Source organism: Electrophorus electricus, chromosome 14 (assembly GCF_041902795.1).
Source record: "Electrophorus electricus isolate QZ-2024a chromosome 14, ASM4190279v1, whole genome shotgun sequence".
Classification (NCBI taxonomy): Eukaryota; Metazoa; Chordata; class Actinopteri; order Gymnotiformes; family Gymnotidae; genus Electrophorus; species Electrophorus electricus.
The window spans coordinates 11952988-11974956 of record NC_137510.1 but is presented as its reverse complement, the minus strand read 5'-3'; the positions used below and the strand labels follow the sequence as shown (position 1 = coordinate 11974956).

Here is a 21969-nt window from a genome sequence, read left to right as displayed (position 1 = left end):
TCTGGGTAAATCAAATATAATTCACACACTTGCACATAAAAAACACTTGCACATAAAAAACTCACTGAAAAACAAAGACATTGAGCAAATACTGATGTGGCTGAATTTACACAAAAAGTAAACCATTTTTAAAGACAATCAAAAATGTTAGTCACAGAAAGTGCCAACACACACGCACACACATACACACACACACAATCTACTGTCTCATACTGTTGCACTGAAAGCATGATGCACAGAAGACATAAACAGCGGTCATGAACACAGTTTAAACCCAATGGCCTGCTCAACACTATTATCACCAGAAAGTACTTACTGGTTCACCACACACCACATACTCATCCTGGATAACCACACCCGATGGGCTCACTCAAGATCTAATGTTGCAAAAAAAGATAAAATAATGTACATCAGCCATATCCTCATATACAACCTTACTATACGTGTCCCAAAGGACCAAGTTGATAGCTAATATATTACACTATTACTACACTATAAATGTTCTACAATTTTTAATCCAGCCCAGTGAAAACTTTTAATATTCATTTATCTAATTCATCAAATTTGTAAATAGATTTTAAGAGGGTTCACCCCTACAAAATGTTATGACATTATTCCATCAGTGACTATGCACAAAATGGCAAAATGTTTATATTTTTATCCAGAAGGAAAATTGAAAAAGCAAAATTTGTCTGTTGATTGGAATGAAATAACTTCTACTGAAGCCAAGAACTTGCCACTGAGGATTAGTGCTCTAACGAAGATGGCCTGTCACAATGATGCACTCTAAAACCTTAAAATTCACAAAATAAATAATTCTAAATGCAAGCGAAAGCAGGAGCAGGAGCACCAAGCACCTGCCATAAGGCTCAGCCACTGACTGCTCTTTAATGAGCCCCTATATCAGAGAGGTGAAAGGCCTGCTGAATAATTAAAGGCATGGAGTAAATGCAGCATTGCCACCTGTTTGATTGGTGGGCCATATAGACCAAAGGCCTCTAAGATGGCAGCGGAAAACTTGTCAGGGCAAAAGTTGAATAATTTAAACTAGTACCACTTTATAGACCCTTACCTAAACCTTCAAGTGTTCATTTCAGGTTCTCACACATAACAGTAAAGTCTGTATTACTCTTTTTTTTAGTTTTCTTGTGTGGATATAAGGGAATGCAGGGTAAAAATGACACTTCTAGAGAAGGTTTGCCTGTTGCCCTATGCAAATGTCCTAGCCATCAACATTCTGTATAACTGTCCCATGTGTAATGGTGCACTTGTCCATTATATGTGTATGAACACCTCTAAACAACAAGTCACATGACTTCTCTCCCTTACTTTTGGCCCAAATCTGATGGCCAGTCCTGACAAGTGAGACAGAGATAAATAACATGATTAACATTGCCTACCACTACTCAAGCACTGAATACTTACGTTATGTGGACCTTTGCTTAGCAACCAGTCCTGAAAGGCAAAACAGTCCACTGTGTCACACAGTCTACCTGCCCTTTCCTCTCTCTCTATTTAAAGCTAAGCATTAAGGATGCAAAAAAGATGCATGATGCAATAACTGCACTAATGCCATTTCTCTCTCTGAAGCAATTTTAAATGAGTGTAAACACAAAATAAATAATGCCTACATATTTCCAAACTGCACCATAACCAGCCCAGGGAGTAGGCATTTTATTGCCAGATGACAGCTTTTCATTTCCGCATATAGCTTTTGTTAAGGTTCCCTGCACTTCTAGTCACCACTTTGGGTTGATATTTAGCATTGTCATGCAGAAATCACATCCAGAGAGCAATAAGACATGTTCATTTTCCCAGCATCTGGGGAGAGGCAGTCATCAGACAGATAGCAATGAGATGGGCTGAAGCTCCATAGAGCCATAGGCTGTAATACCCGGTGGGCAGCATTCAATCGAAAGGGCTATTAAACATCGTGCAGGCTGCACTTTCAAAACAAGCTGTCTGCTCTAAAAAAAAAAAAAAAAAAAAACAGGAAACAAAATCATGTGCATGTGTGTGTGATCAAATGTTTGTGTGTGCGTGCGTGCGTGCGTGTGTGTGTGTGTGTGTGTGTGTGTGTGTGTGTGTGTGTGTGTGTGTGTTTGCATATGCATGAATTATAGAGAGAGAGAAGGTTTGTGGGGGACATTTAAAAAGACACAATTACAAAGTTAGCAAAATAGCTGGGACAGAAAATTTTCATCCTTTCACTAAATTAAATGATGCAAGTAACTGGTGTATGGAATGTTCTAGTAACCAAAGCAATTTTGTGAGATGTTAGCTTTATTTAGGATTAAGGTAAAATGTTTCATTTTGTTTATATAGCTCACTTATATTTGCACATGGTAGGCACAAGGACTTGGTATGGCCCTTTGTTTCCAGCCAGCAATTATTAAAGTGCACTATTTGCATGCACAGTGAAGAGGAGTATTTCCCTCAGGATTCCCTCAGAACTGCCTGGAGAAAAAGAGAAGACATTCAGGGGCATCTGACCACCCAGACGAAAGACCTGACAGATCACAGAGTCTCCACAGTACCTAGTAGACAGGATCACATTTGGACCAGTCACGCCCCTCATTAGTACTACTTGGGGAGTGTTGAAATTGTGTGTGTGTGTGTGTGTGTGTGTGTGTGTGTGTGTGTGTGTGTGTGTGTGTGTGTGTGTGTGTGTGAGCATGGGTGTGCACGTATCTGTAAGTTTGCAACTGTGCGTGTGTGTGCGTGTGTGTGTGTGTGTGTGTGTGTGTGTGTGCGTGCATGTGTGTGTGTGCATGTGCTTCCTGTCAGCCCAAGCAGCTGGCGAGAGACATCTCCAGTGGAGGGTGGTGTGTGGCAAATGCTGATCCAGCCAAGCAGCTTGTCCCTGGTCCCCCGGCCTAGCGTACAACCTCCCAGCTAGATGCCTGATCTGGCCCATGGCACCAACTCACCCGAGCGCAGTCGGCCGAGGCTGGTGGGCGTGCGGCAGGCACTCGGCGCTGTGCTCAGCCGCGGCTAGCTCGATGGGGAATGTTTCACTGATCTGTAGACAAATCCCACTGGGGCACAAGCACCACTCTCATTAATGCAGCCCAAATAAACCACATCCGCCTGACAGCCTCTTTCTGTCTCTTTATCGCTCTCACTCGTTTCTCTACCTCACTCTCTTTCTTGCCTGCACACTCTCTCCCTTCATTTCTTCACTCTATTAATTCCGCTCCCAGTGCATCTCCATGTCTGGTTCTCTTTTCTGACCTTCTCTCACTTTCATATTTCTCACCACATTTTTTTCTTTCTTTCTCTCCTTGTCTCTCTGTCTTTCTCTCTCTCTCTCTTTTTCACTGGCTCATCTCCCTCACTTGCATTTCCTCTGTTGTTTGTTTTCTCTGTCTCTTCTCACTGATTTCCCTGTTCCTCTTCACCACTCTCCAAATTTTTCACCCCCCTCACCGCTCTCTCTCAGATTTGGGTCTAATGCATTATTTTTTCAGGCTAAGGTACATAGGGAAAGGGCCTTTGTTAATTATAAGGAAATGAACCTCACACAGTAAATATGACGTGCTTTGGATTGCTAATAGAAGCCATCAGTGTTGAACAGATGCAGCATGCCAAAGATCAGACTTCAAAATGAGTTAAGAGTGTAGCACTGAAGTCTACTTTCCACTTCACATCAGAAAACCATTCTAAAAGGACAAATTGCCACTCACAACATGAAATGGTTGTCTTCTCTGCCTCCATAATTAATATGCATGACACATACTGTACTATAGTGTTGTAATCAGTCTTTCAGGATCTGCAGGTAGCTTTGAATTCTGTTCAGGGTGCTCTTCAGAGTCTTACCCTGTGCTATTATAGGGCTAAAACAAAAGGTTTTATATTTCCCTGCCCACAGATAATGGCTAAACTGGAATTCACCCTTACTGATGATACCTGACAATGGAGAACATTCATTTCTAAATATCTTGGAGTTTAGATTTAAATAAAAGAGCACTTTTAAAGTTCACACTGAGAAACTGAAATAGAACTGTCTCATATGTTTTTACTTTAAATATCAACATTAGATGCCTTCTTTTTTTAGCTACATTTTTTTTTAGAAGCTCTAGACTACCATTACATCAATTTGACTTCAGTATGCTCTTCATGTACTGAGTCTGCACTGGTTATTGGGGCACATCACTGTTATAGAATTATCCAGTATAACCACTCCCAAATTTAGTAAAGCACCTAACAGTCAGCTTGTATTTTATCTGTCTACATAACTGGAAATCTTGTAGCTTTTATATAACTCCGACATTTATTTTATTTATTTTAGCTTCCGTCCACATCATGGTTGTAGCTGCTCTTCTTTCCTGCTTGCTGAAATGCTGTAGTACTGTGTTAACATGGCGGTCATGTGCAGTGCCAGCCACCTCAAGGGTAGGACCAAAATAACACCAGCTGGAGCTTGTAACCATTGTACTGGAAAAGTACTCTCCCTCTGTCTATAATCATAAACCTTAAAAAAAACCAATCAGTATCCATGGAACAGTTTAATCTAGACTAATTACCAAATGTTTATGAGTGTGCCTTGTTAAAATCTCTATAAATAATTTTTGGCTCAAGAACTCAGGTAAGTACTGAACAGAAGTACTTCAAACAGAAGCAGTGGAAAGATCTATTGTTGATTGTTGCTGATCAAATCACAGTCAGTGCAGCACCTTTCTGCTTTTCTGCTGTTGCTGAAGCCTTCCATTTAAAAGACTCCATCCGCTCCTCTTTTTTCTGCTGAATAGGGAATCACACACTCCTGTCGAGTGTATCTTCAGAACACTGTGTAAGTGTCTGTCGTTGCAACCTTCCTGTGCATTCACCCTTTCAAGCGAGAGACAGGAAGACATGATCAGACATTTGGCAGAGTTGATTGACAGCCTTTGGCCGTGCTAGTCGATGTCATCCTTCTGCCCCATTTCCCCTCCCTCTCTTCTCTTACTAACTTTCTTTATCACTCCCTCTCCATTCTCACTGGCCGAGGCCATTTCTGAGAATCTCCGTGAAATCTTCTCAAAATGTGATTTCTCAGCAGTTTGTAAGCCATTAGCCTGCACAGGCAGGATGTCATGTCTGGATGTGGTCCATGGACAATGGCTGTAGTGCCCATATTGGAGTCTTTCACCATTTCATAGTAGCTCTAACCTTCACAGTCATCACTGTTCATACCGCACACACAAGATATAGAACGTCGGTATTAAAAATATGTGCTTGTATTTGACACCACAGATTTGTCACATCAGTTGGTTGAGATATCACTAAAAGTTCAGTTCCAGATTTCTTGAGTTAAAACAGACCAAATGCTATTTCCTGTGGATGTTGTATAGCCCATAAACCCATAAAACACTTATATATGAAATTTGGCTTTATCATTTCTGCCTGAGCCTGGTCTCATCTGAAGTGTTATTTGGCCTTGTCCCAGAGTTTGAGCCATGGTTCATATACCTGAATGGCCAGTCCCTTCCTGTCTCTCCATTACACAACACAGGGCAGTTCCAAACATGGGCAGGGCAGGAGGCCAGCAATATCCCCTCTGTCAGTGTGACACACACACATACACACACATTCACATTCACACGCATGTACACACACACACAATTGCTGGTTACATGATGCACACACCTTGACAAAATGTCCCTAAATGCCTCGGCATTCCTCTTTCCATCTGTCTTTTTCTCTATCCCTTTCTCTCTAACCACTCTATTTCTAATTCCCATCTCTGTTAAACTCCCATTCAACTAGTCTATATCAATCTCTCATTCATCTCCATCTTCCCACCTGATTACTGCCCCATTTGGATTATCTCGCTTCCTCTTTTGAGTGACTCCGCCTACCTCCTGCCCTAGGGAAGGAGGAGGGCTCTTCTTATCTGCTCTGCAACTACAGCAAGCTACAGGGCTCTGTGCCATCACTGCACCTATTGTAAACTTCACTGCTGACCCTTCAACCTCCATCCACGTGAGAGGACCTTCACAGGCATGAAACACCCAAAAAGGCCTAGTCACTGGAAAAAGGCTGTCTTCCTCAACATACCGCAAGAGGAGTCTCCCTGGGACTAATGTCACAGCATGTCTCCTAATTTCTAGGAAATTTCTTGATCCATTTGAATCCCAACCCTGACTGTTACTGTCTGGCCTGTATTCTCATATGATGCCAACACTTCTAGTTAAGTCTAAGAGAGGGCTGCGCCTGCCGAGAGTGGATAAAGAAAGTGTGTGAAACCCAAGTGGTGTATGTGCCACAGGCGTGATAACCATCTCGGGTGTGGGGAACAGGCTGGCCGGCCAGTCAATGGTCAGACAGCAGAACCTCAACTACCTTCTCAGTTGATGTTAGACCATGCTTCAGTCCATCAAGGTCATCAAGATCCTGTGTGGACACCAAGATGAGAACAGATAAAGGATAGTGTCTTGCTAAGATCCTGATTAAGTATTTGGGGTTGAGCCTTTTTTTTCCCCTGCTTGGCTGTGGTTTCTAAGGAAGGTGGGCAACAGTCACTTAAGCAACCATTTCCACGGTAACCAGGATTTTGCGCATGTTTGCAGCCTTCACAGTGGCTGCTGATGAATTGGATGGCGTCATTTTATATTGTTGTCTTATGCATGCACAATTCTCCCTTGACAGGCAGAAATAGCAAAGTTGTCTGCTACTCAGAGAAGGGCTCTGGAACTCCTTAAACACCCTCCTCTGTCTTGCCCCAGGACCTCGCAACTTATAGAAGCTGCCATTCGACTCAGGAGAAAAACAGCTTTTCTATATTTCTGCAGAAGTTCATTCTGTGAATTTACCTTGCAAAGTCAGACCCATGAATAACAGCAAAGTATGACTGGCAGATGCTGATGGCCTGTATTGAATCAAAGTGACAGAAAGAGATAGCACATTATGGCTCTGCTTCTCTGTTCCTCTCTTTTTACTCGCTCTTTTTACCTCTCTCCTTTTTTCCTCATTAGCAGTCTGAAGTTCTACAGTTCAAGCTTGTTCTGTGAGTCTCTGTCACTATCACTGTTTCTTATTACTGGCCTATTATGGTAATATAGAATTAGCGGAAAAGAACAAAAGCTGAAGCCAACACTCACACACACACAAACACATATGTATGCATGTACAAACACACACACAAACACTCATATTTTTCACAAATTCTTTGACCCCCCCCCGAAATTAGATTGTCAGGGTGCCATTTTGGTTCTATTCCAGGGGTTAGTTGCAGTGTGTGGGCTTGGGGTTTTGCTCTTCAGATTGCACACTGATCCTCCCCAGCAGACCACAGATGAAGCTCCTCCATTCTTCTCCCTATGCCAACATACACACACAACCGGCCACCCACTGAAGGAGCAGATATCAGCCTTACAGGAAAAGGAAAAGGTATCTCAAAAAATAAATGGACAAATTTATTTTTTACACAAAAAGACACATAGATCATTTTTTAAATACTCATATAAAGTTTCCTACAACCCAAAAAATAATTTAAACATGAGGCACTCAATAACTTTTGAAAATAAACAATGTTTAGAGGGTTGCGGCCAGAGCAATAGCTCAGTGGTGTTTTGTGCAGAAAAGAGGTTTGCTCACCACTGCAGCCTCACATGCTACATGACTCCTCAGCCTGAAAGCCTGAACCTGATCCAGCTCCATGTAGATATTACACCTACTCTCCCTCTCGGCCTTTCACTCTCTCTCTCAATCACTTTTTCTCACCCTGTCCCTCTCTCTCACTAAATCTCTCTCATTCTCTCTCTCTCACTCAATTTAATTCAACTCAATTCAATTTCAACAATGCTTTTTGGCATGAATTTTATAAGGTACATTGTTGCCAAAGTTAATTAACATAACCAGGAAAGGGCAAATACGTAGAAAAATAATTATAAAAAGTACTTTATCTACAAAACAAACATTAAATCAACAATAAAGACCAACTGAAGGGGTGTGTGTGTCTCTCTCATTCAATTAAAGGTAGCTTTATTAACATGGCTCTGTCAGATATCATTTTCCAAAGCAAACAGAGTTTGAAGCTAACCATGCTCTTTGAAAATAACAATAATGCTTTAAGTTGAAGATGATGATAATGGTCATAAGTAACCAAATATAAATAAATATATAATAAACTAGAAGGCTGCCAAACTATAAAGAACTAGATAAAACAAATTCAGTAATAAAAGCAGTAAATATATTAACATGATATAGATGATTAGTGTATAAAATGAGCAGTATGGTGCATGTACAAGTGTACAGTCTCTCAGATGGTGACATGATGCTGAGGTGCTGTGTTTCCTTCTTCAAGGACAATTTGCTATTTTCTCTCCCTCTCTCTCTTTCTCTCTCCCCTGGAAACCCTCTAGGTGAAGACCCCTGAACAGAAAGCTCCAGTGTGTAAATGGATACCTGTGAGTGGATCGCTGGCTGGAGATTTCTGTCACGGACATGAATCTATAGCTTTTACTTAGTTAGCACTAGTGCATGCACACACCCACAATGCACACAACACTCATACACACACACACACACACACACACACACACACACACACACACACACACACACACACACACAAACACGCAGTGAAGGTATGGTGGGGTTTAACAGCAATGTGGTAGGGGATTCCACATACATAAATAAACCACTGGACACAGAAGTAAGGAGATCGATACTTGAGGACTACATGTATCATTTATTTAAATGATTTCTTGAAAACCCCTCTAGATATATAAATAAAATAGCTGTTAATCAGGGGGAGCCTGAGTTTTCAGTGTATCGGTGCAGGCAGAAATCAAGTCTAGATTATGTGGAAAACGTCTTGTGTGGTCGCTGTCCCCTATACCCTGTTTCTTCCTCTCTCATTTCTCCTGTTCCTTTTCCCTCCTAAAATGTAAAGTATCCTTGGGTTTGTGAAAGGTCCCATATAATTTGAACTTATTATTACTATTAAGAAAAGGCAACCAGTAGCACTAAATGACTATCAACCTGATCCTCTAACATCCCACCTAATGAAAACTCTTGAAAGGTGGATACTAGCTCATCTGAGATCAGTGGTCAGACCAGCTCTTGACCACTGCATCTCAGGATGACACTGGAGTGATGATGGGGTGTTCTAACTGTTGGACAAAAAACTTCCTCCCACTTGTACACAACATGCAGCACTGTGAGGCTCGTGATCTTCAACTTCTCCAGTGCATTTAATACCATACAGCCTGTGCTGTAGGGGAGAAGATTAGATGGATGCAGGTAGATGAATCCCTCATCTCATAGCCAGTGGACCAACTGACTGGATAACCTCAGTATGTCTGACTGCAGGCCTGTCTCAAATATGGTGGTGTATAGTTTTGAGGCCCCCAAAAGACCGTATTAGCTCCACTCCAGTTCAACCTGTAGACCTCTGACCTCAGGTATAATAGATATATTGTGTCATCTAAAGAAGGTCAGTGATGACACAGCTATTGTGTAATGTATCAGGAGTGGGCAGGACAAGGAATAGGGGAAGATTGTGAAGGACATTGTTAACTGGTTTAAGCTGCTCCAGCTGCAGCTTAAAATCAGCAAGACTAAGGAGATAGTGGTGGACTTCAGGAAGTCCAGACCTTCCCTGTCACCAGTCACCATCAATGGAGTGGAGGTGGAGGGGGTCAGTACTTACAAATACTTAGGTGTGCCCCTGGACAACAAATTGGACTGGAAATATAACACCCACACTGTGTACAAGGACAAAGCCACCTCTAATTTCTAAGGAGGCTAAGGTCCTTTGGGGTGTGCAAAAAGCTCCTTTCTAACATTCTGTCAGTCTGCTGTGGTAAGTGCATTATTCTATGCTGTTATGTGAAGGGGCAACGGTATCAACAAAACCTCCAAAAATGGGTCAGGAGTCAAGACTGACTTTCTGGAAGTTGTGACAGAATGAAAGACTCTCAACAAGCTATTAGCCATGCTGGGCAGTAATTGCCACCCCCCCTGCACACTATACTGTATAAACAAAGAAGCACATTTAGTGATAGACTGATACGGCTGTGATATGTTAAAGAGCATCATACGAGATCTTTCCTACCCACTGCAAATAGAGTCTGAGTCTCCTTACTCCAGAGTTAGTGATTTCCTGCTGTCTGAACTGTGCTGAATTCACACAGCTCCATAATAAACTGACAATCATATACTTCTGTGCAATATATCATAATCTGCTACTGTTTTTGAAATTTTCACCATAAGCTTTATACTGTGAATACCCTTGCTACTCCTAATCATACTCTTATACTCATGTTCTGCTTAGTGCACCTTATGCTGCTCTTATGTCAATGTCATAAATCTTGTTAGCATACATATAATGTAAACAGACACTTTTTTTATTCGTACTTCACTTCTATAAAGTATCTCTCTTACTTTTGCCTAATTTATATGCAATATATAAGTTAATATGCAATTTAGGTCTTTTAGGTCCATCAGGATCAACAAAGATTGAGCTATCTATCTATCTATAATCTTTTTATATCAGAAAAATTATCACTACTTTGTAAAAACAGTGACAATACTTTTTAAGACTTGAAATCATGTACTGCATGATTCCATAGAAACATTTAGCCGTACGTAGCAATTTGTACTTTTCATGAGCAAATGTAGAAATAAAGATGACCTGTAATTGTCTATAAACTATGTATTAACCATAAAACAATACTGCTTTCTGAAGGCTTCTCTGCATAGTTGGCCCTGGATGTGTGGTCCCCATGCCACACACACAGCTCTGTTATAGCTGTTAAAATCTCCTGCTGTCTCAACCTTTGTGTCTCATCCATTGCGACTGACACCAAACTAACAGGGTCCCTTGAAGTTGGCAGACTATATTTGCAGACTAGAAGTGACATTTGAGGTGGCGAGGGATGAAGCGGGGCAAGACTGGGGGCGAGCCTGGGCTCGGGGCTGGCTGGGGTTGGGCGGGGCACACTACTGCTGAGCCTGATGTGGGAGTGAGGAGGCAGCCACAGCTTTAGTTTAAAGGTCAGTGCCGAGGCACAGGAGCCTGAGCCACAGCTGCCTGCATGCACACAGCAGCTAAAAATACAGCAGCTAGGCCAGGAATGGCAAACATGCAGGGGTCTGTGTGTGTGTGTGTGTGTGTGTGTGTGTGTGTGTGTGTGTCTGTCTGTCTGTCTGTCTTTCAGAGCATCGTGAATGAGTAGTGCAATTATATGGCAAATAGTGACTGCATTAGTATGGTAGCCTTTTTACTATCACTTAAGATTAATAGGAGTATACTTAGTAATCTTTATTTAATCCACTAAGCAAATGACCATAGCAGCTCTAAACTCCTGGCCTGTACATTGCGTCTAGCCTGATTCAAAACCCTATATTTACTTTACAGGAGGAAATAAAATCATACAGCCATAAATATCAGAGAAACACTCTGAGTGGAGAATGCTTAGGACAGCAATTTGTAATAACCTTCAAGACTTAATTAATTTGGCCTTTTCTAAATGTAATAAAATATACATAGCCATAAATTTTCATTGATTAGTGACATCTGGGTTATGCTGATTGGTATTATTAGTTTGAGAGCTGAAATCTTAGTGCACACAGGTGTCCATAGTGACGATGATAGTAATGCTTAGAGGGCTTTAAGTATGGAACAGTTCCTGACTCTGTGTGTGTGTGTGTGTGTGTGTGTGTGTGTGTGTGTGTGTGTGTGTGTGTGTGTGTGTGTGTGTGTGTGTGTGTGTGTGTACGCGTGTGTGCATGTATGTGGCAGTATGCTGTTAACCAGATTTGGTTTTTGTATTTGTATTTGTATTTTGTATTTGTAAAAATTAAAAAGAAGAAGAAGAAAAAGCCATGTGGCCATGTGATGAAAGGCAGAAGAAGGAGACTGAAGTGTAAGAATAATATCTATTGCACTGCTGCTCACATTTTACAGAGTTCACACATCAGTCTTCATGATTTCACACATCAGTCTTCATGATCTTTAAATTCTGCATAGGCTGTTCCTGTACGTCTCACACACGCACACGCACACACACACATGCACACACACACACGCGCGCACACACACACACACACACACACACACACACACACACACACACACACATACACACACTCATACACACACACACACAGTCTATCAGTTAGAGATTAGTCTGCATTGTGGCTGAGGAAGAGATGGCCAAGTAGTAAAAGCTGCAACAGTGGTGACAGATTGTCTTTCAAGGGCCCATGGATGCAATGTCTACAGGTTACACTGTTAGGCCCCACTGTCAATATGATGTCAAAATAAAATGGCTCTAATAACAGGAAAGCAAACATCAGGCAGAGAGGAGATGAAACGCCAAGCACACACAGAGGCTGGTCTTTTAATAGTAACTGTCACTGTCATATAATCAAACCCCACATCTCTTTTGTTTTACTGTATGTCCCTGTACGTACTTCAGGATATGTTAAAGGCTTAAACGTTCAACTTCAAAACATCATGCTAGAAAGGTTTCCTCTTATTATTATTGTCATATTATTTTAGAGCAGTCTTAGCTATGTTGTGCTGGGATTTAAATTGGCAGAATCCAATGCCCATCTGTCCTGAGTACTATCATTCGCCTAGTGTCCAGTAGGGAGAGGGGAAACTCTTGCCTCACTTTCATTAGCCACACTGATTAATAATTGCATCCTAAGTGGACATCCCTGCCAGTTTACATTACCCGTGAATTAAAGTCACCCATTCAGAAATTTCCTCATTTTCCTTCGACGCGCTCAAGCTGTAGGCAGGAAAGTGCATGGGGGAGATTTGCATGTGATTTGTATGAGGGCAGAGGCGGAGCATGAGGCAGTATTGACGTCACTGGCAGCCCAGCAGCACTGCCGTCATAGGGGGAGGAGATGAGGAGAGCAGAGGGCACTGCTTCCGCCTACAGGCCCACATCACAATAGTTTGGCCAGTCCACTCGTTCCTGCGTCCCTCTGGAGAATTCCATATGCAAATAATGAGAATAGGTAGAGAGATTTTCACACAGTGACAAGCCTGTGTTTTATTCATTATAGCAGCGAAGTGGGGGGGGGGGGGGTTCTCCACTGAATCCTGCAGTGGTTTACTAACAGCTTTTAACACAGAACAACCTCAGACTAGGACTACTTTAAAACCTACTGTATAATAAACCAGGATATGGAAAATAAATAAATAATCAATTATTTGGATGGAAACTAAAACAGAAAGTACATTAGAGTGTATGAATTAGGAGGGTATCTCCTTACTGTCAGAGACTCAAGGCAGCAACAGATCTGAACCGAGTAGAGGCTCAGATACCACAGTTTAGTTACTGACAGTAAAAGCCATGGGTGCCAAAAGAGGAAAGAACAGTCTCTGTGGTTACTGTATTACAAAAATTCAAACTAACAACAGAAACTTGTACAAACCAACTAAAACACAACTTCAGGTTTTGAAAATGAACTGACTGAACTGAACTCACCTGTCAAGAAAGATGATGCCTTATCCAGTGCACATCCCTCCCCTTACACATAATGCAATTACTATAGAAAAGCTCATTCACACCTGTCATCAGCTAGCAAGTCCCACAAGTACGCAGGCCTTGTTTTGTCTGTGAAAGAGAGCATGCAAAATTTGTTTGAAATGCATCATGTTGCAGCTTTTTTTTGCAGACTAGAAGCTCCTGAGAACCTTAACACATCACTCCGTTCCATTCAAAAAGAAGCCTTAGGCCAGCAGAGCATCTTCAGCATCTGGACATATTCCATCTCAAAAACCATATCACACCACTATGATAAGCCAATGCTCAAACAAGCAGCTATCCAATTAACTATCACACCATGTTTCTCACTTCTTAGCACTGTTAAACACCTATACTAGAAGGGAAGAGTGAAAGAAATGAAGTTGCTTTAATTAGTGTGTGTGTGTGTGTGTGTGTGTGTGTGTGTGTAGGTGTGTGCGTGCGTGCGTGCGTGTGTGTGTGTGTGTGTGTGCACATTTATGTGTGTATGTGTGTCTCCCCTCCCCTCCCTTGTGTTTAGTGAGCAAGTGCAGCTTCATTACGTATGTAATGAGGCAGTCAGCCAGTAGCCACAGCATCCAGCAATGCTGGCAAGATTCATTATCTGCCTGTCTGCTACAAGGAGAAAAATCACACTCACTTCCAGCTGCACCCTGTCCAGCTCTGTAGAATTAAACCTTGCATTTTTTGGCAATTACTTTGAGATGAATATATCTTAAATTAATTTTGGGTTTGACAGTTCCTAAGAGCTCACTCGTGAAAAAAAAACAAAAACAAAAAAACTCTACAATTCAGTTCAGATTTGACTGGCAGATGAGCCATGCATTAAGGATTGGCCATTTATCGCTACGAGCACTACCAGACTGCTGGTGTCATGTGAGGGTGCAGTACATTTATGACCAACCACCAATAAAAGTGGAAAAGGGGAAAATAAAGATATGGAGAATTGGTTATATGAAATGAAAATGATCTAGACAGATAATCAGCTATCCCACAGCTTCTTTGAGTGAAGAACACGTGGAAGATACAAATAAATTTCCACGTCCACTGGGGAGTGTGTGGAAGAGTCCAGAAAGCATGAGAGTGTCCAGAGATCACGTGGGAGTATTTAAAGAGTGAGTGGCATAGTGTGTGGTAGAGTCCAGGGAGTGTGTGGGACAGAGTGGTCCTAATGGCTGAGCTCTATCGCACTCCTGTTCATCCAGCACAATAACTTCTTAAGAACCAGAGCTTCTTCTGATAGCTGAGTGCAACTCTTCCCCGGGATAAGAGCATACAGCTTTTTTTATACAGCTTTACACTGCACAGTTTTGTCATATATCTCTATAGGGCAAAATGGTTTTACCCTGAAACAAAAAAAGCACTGAACTTGTCACCATAAACTTCACTTTCTCTAGTTGAGCTTAAGCTTTCTGTCTTCTCAGTATGAATAAAGCTCAATACTAAGTAATCTCCACCGGATGGATTGTAATATGTGGGTGTTTTGACTCCCTTGTGGAATGCGTTGCAGGGTGTCAAACAGTGTGAACAAAAGAGGAAGAGCTGTCACACTCCCACATGCCTCATCCGACAAAGTGAGCAAAAAATATGAAGGATCATTAGTGTACACATGGATTCTTAATGCATGCAAATACAGGGACAAATGATTTAGCTGGATGGAAGCCTACATAACTTAAAACTAGTTTACCCATACCTTCCAATGGAATATCCCTTTTCCGACTGGGTGACCCAGTTCACTTTTCCCACTGGAAGACATTGTTTACTTTTCATAGCTACTTGTTACAAATAACACTGAGAAATGAAAAATGCATGCAGAAGTAATCTGTTAATCTGCAAATGATCTGAAAGTTGTTGATAATCTACAAACACAAATACTGAACAGACTTGAGAGAAACCTTATAGAAACATAGTATAGGATGAACTTTGAAACTACTGGCTTGAGTATTTGAATGATGCATCAGATTCACAAAATGTCAGTGAGACACACACACGTGCACACAAGCACACACACACACCCACACACACACACCCGGCAGAGCAGGATTCTGCTATTGTAAGCTATTTAATACTAACAATAGCACTCTCTCTCATAGCAATCTGTCCTAAATAGAGTCCATTCACTTCCAGTCAGCTGCCAACTCCTCTGGTTTTAACAGGACTCATCTGACCATCTGACAAAGTCAATAACTATGAATAAGATAAACCAGCACATTTCATTATGACAGACAGAACCATAGACTGTCCATTGACAAGGTGGGCTTATCAGATGGCTTCTAATAATGGCTCAGGAGAAGTGTAGTGAGGCACAGGACTAGCCATTTGGAGAGCAGGGGGCTTGACCCGTGCTCGTTTGAGAAAACCAAGAGGCAGGTGTCCTGGCTGGTTCCAACAGATGGTAATCTCTACCCCGCTACTTAAGGAAATGATAATCACTATTTCTAAGCATCTGGTACTCCTGTTTCAGTGACCCATGATGAGAATCTGTGTTGAAAGCTGCTGCCTCCTTTGACCCCAAGGTCAGGAGGGTTAAAGGGTTAAAGTGTCTATTGGGAAAAGGATGGTAGAAATGTTTGGAGAGGGCTGTGAAAAGCTGACTGGGACTACTACTGAGAAGAATTAAATAAATACATTTAAATAAATAAATAAACAAACAAATAAATCCCACAATATGACTGAAGGTTTTATGTGTTGAAGAATAAGAGAGATAACATTAGGAGTGATGTTTTTGTCTTTCATATGATGAAGAACTCCACTGATTAGAACTAAGCCGAGATCCTCAAACCTATTGATGTCTCTTCATGTGATTTACAGAACATGAACCATGGTTCCAGGCCAGCACTTGAAGTATGCAGAGACTGTGAGGTTATGACATCAGCTCAGAGGGTAGGCAATCAAAGAGTCACTTACATCCTGCGTGGATACTGGAGTACAGCAGATGCATATGACCCATGCCACGAATGGGCCACATTCTCTGTGAGCTCTACTTTACAGTTGCACACACACACACACACGCACACACACACACACACACACACACACACACACACACACACACACACACACACACACACACATACACTCCTGCTCCCCTCTCGCTTTCACAGGTACTGCATCTACAGTGGAGCTCAGCCTAGGAGTGATTGATTAAGCGCCAGTCCGATCAGCAATGGGACAGCCGAGCATGAGAACTGTTCATCCATCATTGTGAAGGCTGATGTCAGCGTGCTGCTCACCAGATGAATGGATGCAGAGGCATGAAGGAGAGGAAGAGAGAGTAAAGCAATTTTTCACCTCTTCTTTACCCCATTCCAACCCCCCCCCACCACCACCACCACCAGCTCTGCCACTCACTCTTTACCCACAACCAGAGGAGCAATCGGAATCCCTTGTTATGAAGCCTGTGTTACAAAGCTGTGTTTCCCACTGTGCATTATTTATAAGGAATCAAAGTGTGTTCCAAAACTGGGGTCTAATTCTACACTGTGCGTGTTTATGCACGTGTGTGTGTGTGTGTGTGTGTGTGTGTGTGTGTGTGTGTATGTGTGTGTGTGTAAATGCATATGTGTGTATGCACTTGTCTATGCGTGTGCCTATATGTGTCTCTTGGGTACATGTGTTTGCATATGTGGCTGTGGTAGGTTTGACTAAGAGGAGACATACCAGGGGGTGCCAGAGAGACTCTGTTACTGTGATTTTTGGAGAGTTATAAAGAGAGAGAGAGAGAGACTGAGGGAGTGAAAGAAAGGGAAGAAGTTGAAGTTACGGGCTAATAAGACATACAGGAGTGTGGCACATTCCATGGCCTGTGCTTACCGTACACAAACACCAGAGCAGCTTTGTGTTTTGGATTCATAGCCAAAAGGCACAGGCACACACACACACACACACACACACACAGAGTCAGGAACTGTTCCATACTTAAAGCCCTCTAAGCATTACTATCATCGTCACCATGGACACCTGTGTGCACTAAGATTTCAGCTATGAAAATCCTATGAAAACCAAATCAGGTTTTGGTCCCATGCATCCTATCCTAGCTGTAATGCTTGCAACCTGTGTTACATCAGCCTGAAATCTTTTCACTCTCCTATTGATTTGACAAATATATCTTAAAAAAGTTCACCAGCTGGAAAAGTAGAAAGTAAGAAGTGTAAAACTTCCAGCATGAAGACACGGCTCAGAAGAGTGCCATTAGTGAACCTTAAATTGGGTCATATTCCACACTGGGGTTTTGGCTTAGCCAGCGCAGCTGTTGGGGGAGCTAGGTACTGCATATACATGACACCCTCAGCTCTGAGAGGATCCAGTGGAAACAAGGACTGGTGGAGCAGAGTCCTCCCATGCCATGAAGGAGATAGAGAACATGATCACATAGTCAGACAACAACTAGCAACTTCTGCCCCAACGCCATACCACTGCACACGCCACCTGCTCATTTTAAACACACACACACACACAAACACACAACCCCCTCTCGCTCGCTCGCTCTCTCTCTCTCTCTCTCTCTCTCTCTCTCTCTCTCTCTCTCTCTCTCTCTCTCTGTCAGATGAGGGGAACATTCAGCCATGTTGCTGATTGACTGTTGTTTGTTTGTGTGTTTGGTCATTGGTTTCATTACTTTGGTCCCCCTTCTCTTTCTGGCTTTCTCTCTTTGTCTACCTTACTAACAAGTCATCAGTTGTCTTTCAGGAGTTCTGTCTCTAGCTTAAAAACAGGAATAAGATTTTGGATACAATCTCATGACTGAGTAGCTGACTAGAACAATAGCAATGATGTGAATCCAATCCCACTTTAGGACACGGATCCAGCTCCAGTCTCTTCCCTCTGCTCTGCCATAGCAAACGTCTGTCCTATATTCACTTTGCCATCCTCATGGACCCAGTTACAGGGCAAATATTTAAACTCTCATAGTAGAGGCTGAATTGCTGCCACGCCATACATCATATGCGAGGATCACTGAAACTGTCACTGAATCTGTCATTATTCACTTTCTGTCACAGAGAAAGTCATCTGGCCTACCGTCTTTTCTGTAGAGTGTGATCTCCACTTTCCTCTCCTCAGTGCCCAGCAGGGCCTGAGCCATCTGCGCAACATCCAGGCGCTTGGTGTGTGGCCCGTACAGGAAGTTACACGAACACGGCCTCTGCATGACCTCCGCCCGCGTGTAGCCACACATGTGACAGAAGCCATCATTGCAGAAGATAATGGCGCAGTTCTCCACACGTGCATTGGCTATGATGAACTTCCGACCTGATTAGAGAGGGGGGTGTGGGAGACATAGAGAGAGAGAGAGAGAGAGAGAGAGAGAGAGAGAGAGAGAGAGAACAAAACAAAAGAAAGACAAGAATCTGATTATGGCTCACTCTGGTTTGCATTCGACAGTAGGTGGACAGTAATTAACGACTACTGATGGAAATATTCACATTTTCATATTTTTTTTCATAACACTCTGTTATGAATGAAGTTGTCAAGGAAGAGGTGCAGTAACTGGGCAGTGACACTTCATATTGTTGTGGTGCTGTACTCAGGTACACTGGCTCAACTGAATGTGATATTTAACCAATGGGGGTTGACTGGTGCATGGGATTCAATGTTTTGCAATGTTTTTATTAATGTATTTGCGATAAGGCCACATAGAAATATGGCTCAAACATTTCCTGAATTCTGTGGAGTCTGCCCTTTAAAATTGTTCGATAATAGAAGTTAGAAAAGAATTAATACAGGTTAAAAAACACACCTACGTGTGATTTGTGGTGGGTTTGTGGGTAGCTTTAACTCAAGGGTGTCTACAGTCATACAAGGGGAGCACTGTGGGTATTACTGATCTTTTGTACACAAGTCTCTTTGGAGAGATCCAGAATGATCGAGCAAATTGCTGCTCATGCTGTTGCTTGGCTGTGTGTGTGACTGCATCATTAGTTTATGTCCAAAAGAGCTAGCTACAGGTCAAGAGCTGATCGTAGCATTTCCAGTTGGAGTGATGCTAGGATCAAAAACTTACCAAAGAGGTCATCATTAGGGCAAAAATATAAATTGGAATGATTCAATCAAAGGCATCGCAGAAACATTAAGTGTATCTAAATCAGCAGTTTGTTGGGAACTCTGGGGAACTTAGCATTAGCTAAAGCAGCATCAGATAATGGCAGCATTACAGAGCTGGCATCACTTCAGCTGGACATTGATCGCAAAGGATTTGCAACCAAGTCCTACTCATGACACTTTTATGGGAAATTGTTCAATTAGTTATGTTGTTTTGTAATGGGGAAAGGGTGGGTAGGCAGCTACGAACAAGCTTGACTGTGACTCCCGTGTAGTTCACTCAGTGTAAACACACTTGAATTAATGTCCCCATTCTCAAGTTCAACCTAAAAGCAATTAGTTACATTCAAATTCAATGTATGGAGCCAAAACCATCAAAACCTATTACATACAGACTGCATTGTGAACTTTTTGAACCCAGCAGGGTTTGCCATTCGAGAGTGCAGTCTCCTCAAATGGAAGTCCATATCTAAACCATTTATGTGTGTTTGTGTTCGTCGTAACTGATGGGAGATGGTGATGATGTGCCAAGCTCGGACTGCAGAAGCTGGATGATGAGTCGAAGGAGGGCAGAGCTGGACAGTGCAGCTGCTTTCTCCCTTGCTGGGCAATAACACAAATAAATTACCAAGTGAAACTGAGGACTGGAGCTTCTCGTGGCCAGGAAACTTTGGCATTTTTCATGAGATGTTATTATGTAGCTTCTATTCTTCTCATCATAACGGAAGTTTTTATAATTGTGCTATTTTCTTATGCTGATAATTTATTGATATTATTTACTATAGTGGGTTTGCCCAGACTGACAGGAATGTGAAACCTTAAAGCTTCCACATACATCTGTTTCAGAATGACCCGTGGACAGGAGCAAAATCATAATGTCCTCCATTTATCTTCAAAACTTTATTTAAGACATAAATTTTTTTTTGCATAAAGAATGTGAATAGTGGGGGACATAATGTTGAAATCCCGTGTTCCATCACATAGAGAAAACAAAAAAGCCAAAAACAACCAAACAAACAAATAAAACAAATAATCATCAAAATACGTACCTGGGAGGACCAAGTATTCTATGTATTTTATAAAATAAGTTTAGCATTTAATAACAAACTATTTGCAAAAATAGTTATCACTCTAAAATTTCTTAAACTGTGCTTTTTACGTGGTCTCTAATGTAAGTGTCCAACCAGCATCAGGGTCAAGGCCGTAGGGGAGAGGACAAACTGCCCAGCTGTAGTGATCAGGTCCAAAAGGACAATACACACCATTGCTACAGGCTGAGGAAGTGGTCAGGTGAGGCATGAGACTATAATGAAAAAAGACAACATCACAGCTTCAGGAATGGGGTTAGTTTGTTTATTTATTTCCGCCCACTGTTTTCACAGTTTAGTTATGTAGCAATATGTGTGTGCTATGGATGTGAATGGAGGCGGTAAGGGTGATTCTGAGCATGTGGAGTGTTTTGGTAAGGGATGATGGATAATATATGTGTAACAATAGCGGTAAGATATCTGTAGTGCTCTAGATGACACACTTGCTTCCTACGCATTTGCTATACATTTACATGGATACTCACACACACACACACACACACACACACACACACACACACACACACACACACACACACGAGTCTCAAAATATTTTCATCACTACAGATCTATCTCTCAAAGTGATCTGCTTTGGTTATATATTTAGATAATATATTATCATCTTAAAGAGGGAATATTTCTTATCATTTATCATCTTAATATGTTATACCTTCATAATTTGAAGTTATACCTTCATAAACTGATCATTTATATATTTTTGCTCATTTAAGTGCCTCTCAGAAAGGCACTATTCTCAAACTGCACTAGAACACAACCTGCTGTGATCCACAATGGCAGAACTCCGCCACCTTTTCCAGAGCAATTTCAAAACCTGATACATTTGTAATTCCCATTCCAAATTTGCAAGTCCTTGCCAATCCTGTCACAAAAGCATGGACCTGATCTGCACAAAACACTATTCCTTAATTACCTTGTGTCGTTATTTATCAGCCGGAGCGGCTGTCGCTATGTCACAGAGAATAAGAAAGCGGCTGTCTGCGGCGATATTGACAGTGCCGAGTCCTGCTTAAACGATGCAGTGACTAATTGGGACAGAAGGAAAAAGAAAAACAGGAAGCATGAGAGAAGGAGAGCATGTGAATAAACAATAGGGCAGTTGTGGAAAAAGTCCCAATTGAGTTGTTTATCTCATTAAGCGTTTTTATGCTTGATTTCAGCCAGACTGAGCCACAAAGGTCCGTGGAAAGTTCAGTTTCCAATGTATTGATTATCATGGATCCAGTTTGCCCCTCCTTGCAGTAAAAACATCACAAAACAGTCTGTAAATTGGTCTTGAAATGGGAATGACGTGTCCTTTGTGTGAAGCCAACAGAGGGTAACTGAACAGACAAGAATATGCGGAGACA

The 21969-nt window shown here is 41.9% G+C and overlaps 1 protein-coding gene across 2 annotated transcripts in view; it reads right to left on the bottom strand.

Moving 5' to 3' along the window:
- kcnh2b (potassium voltage-gated channel, subfamily H (eag-related), member 2b) overlaps positions 1-21969 on the bottom strand; it is a 147255-nt gene that overhangs the window by 116340 nt on the left and 8946 nt on the right. For both annotated transcript variants that reach the window (XM_081696418.1, XM_027002951.3), the window contains exon 2: positions 18495-18725. In XM_081696418.1, the coding sequence (XP_081552544.1) occupies positions 18495-18725 (231 nt within the window). The remainder of the gene's footprint in view (positions 1-18494; positions 18726-21969) is intronic.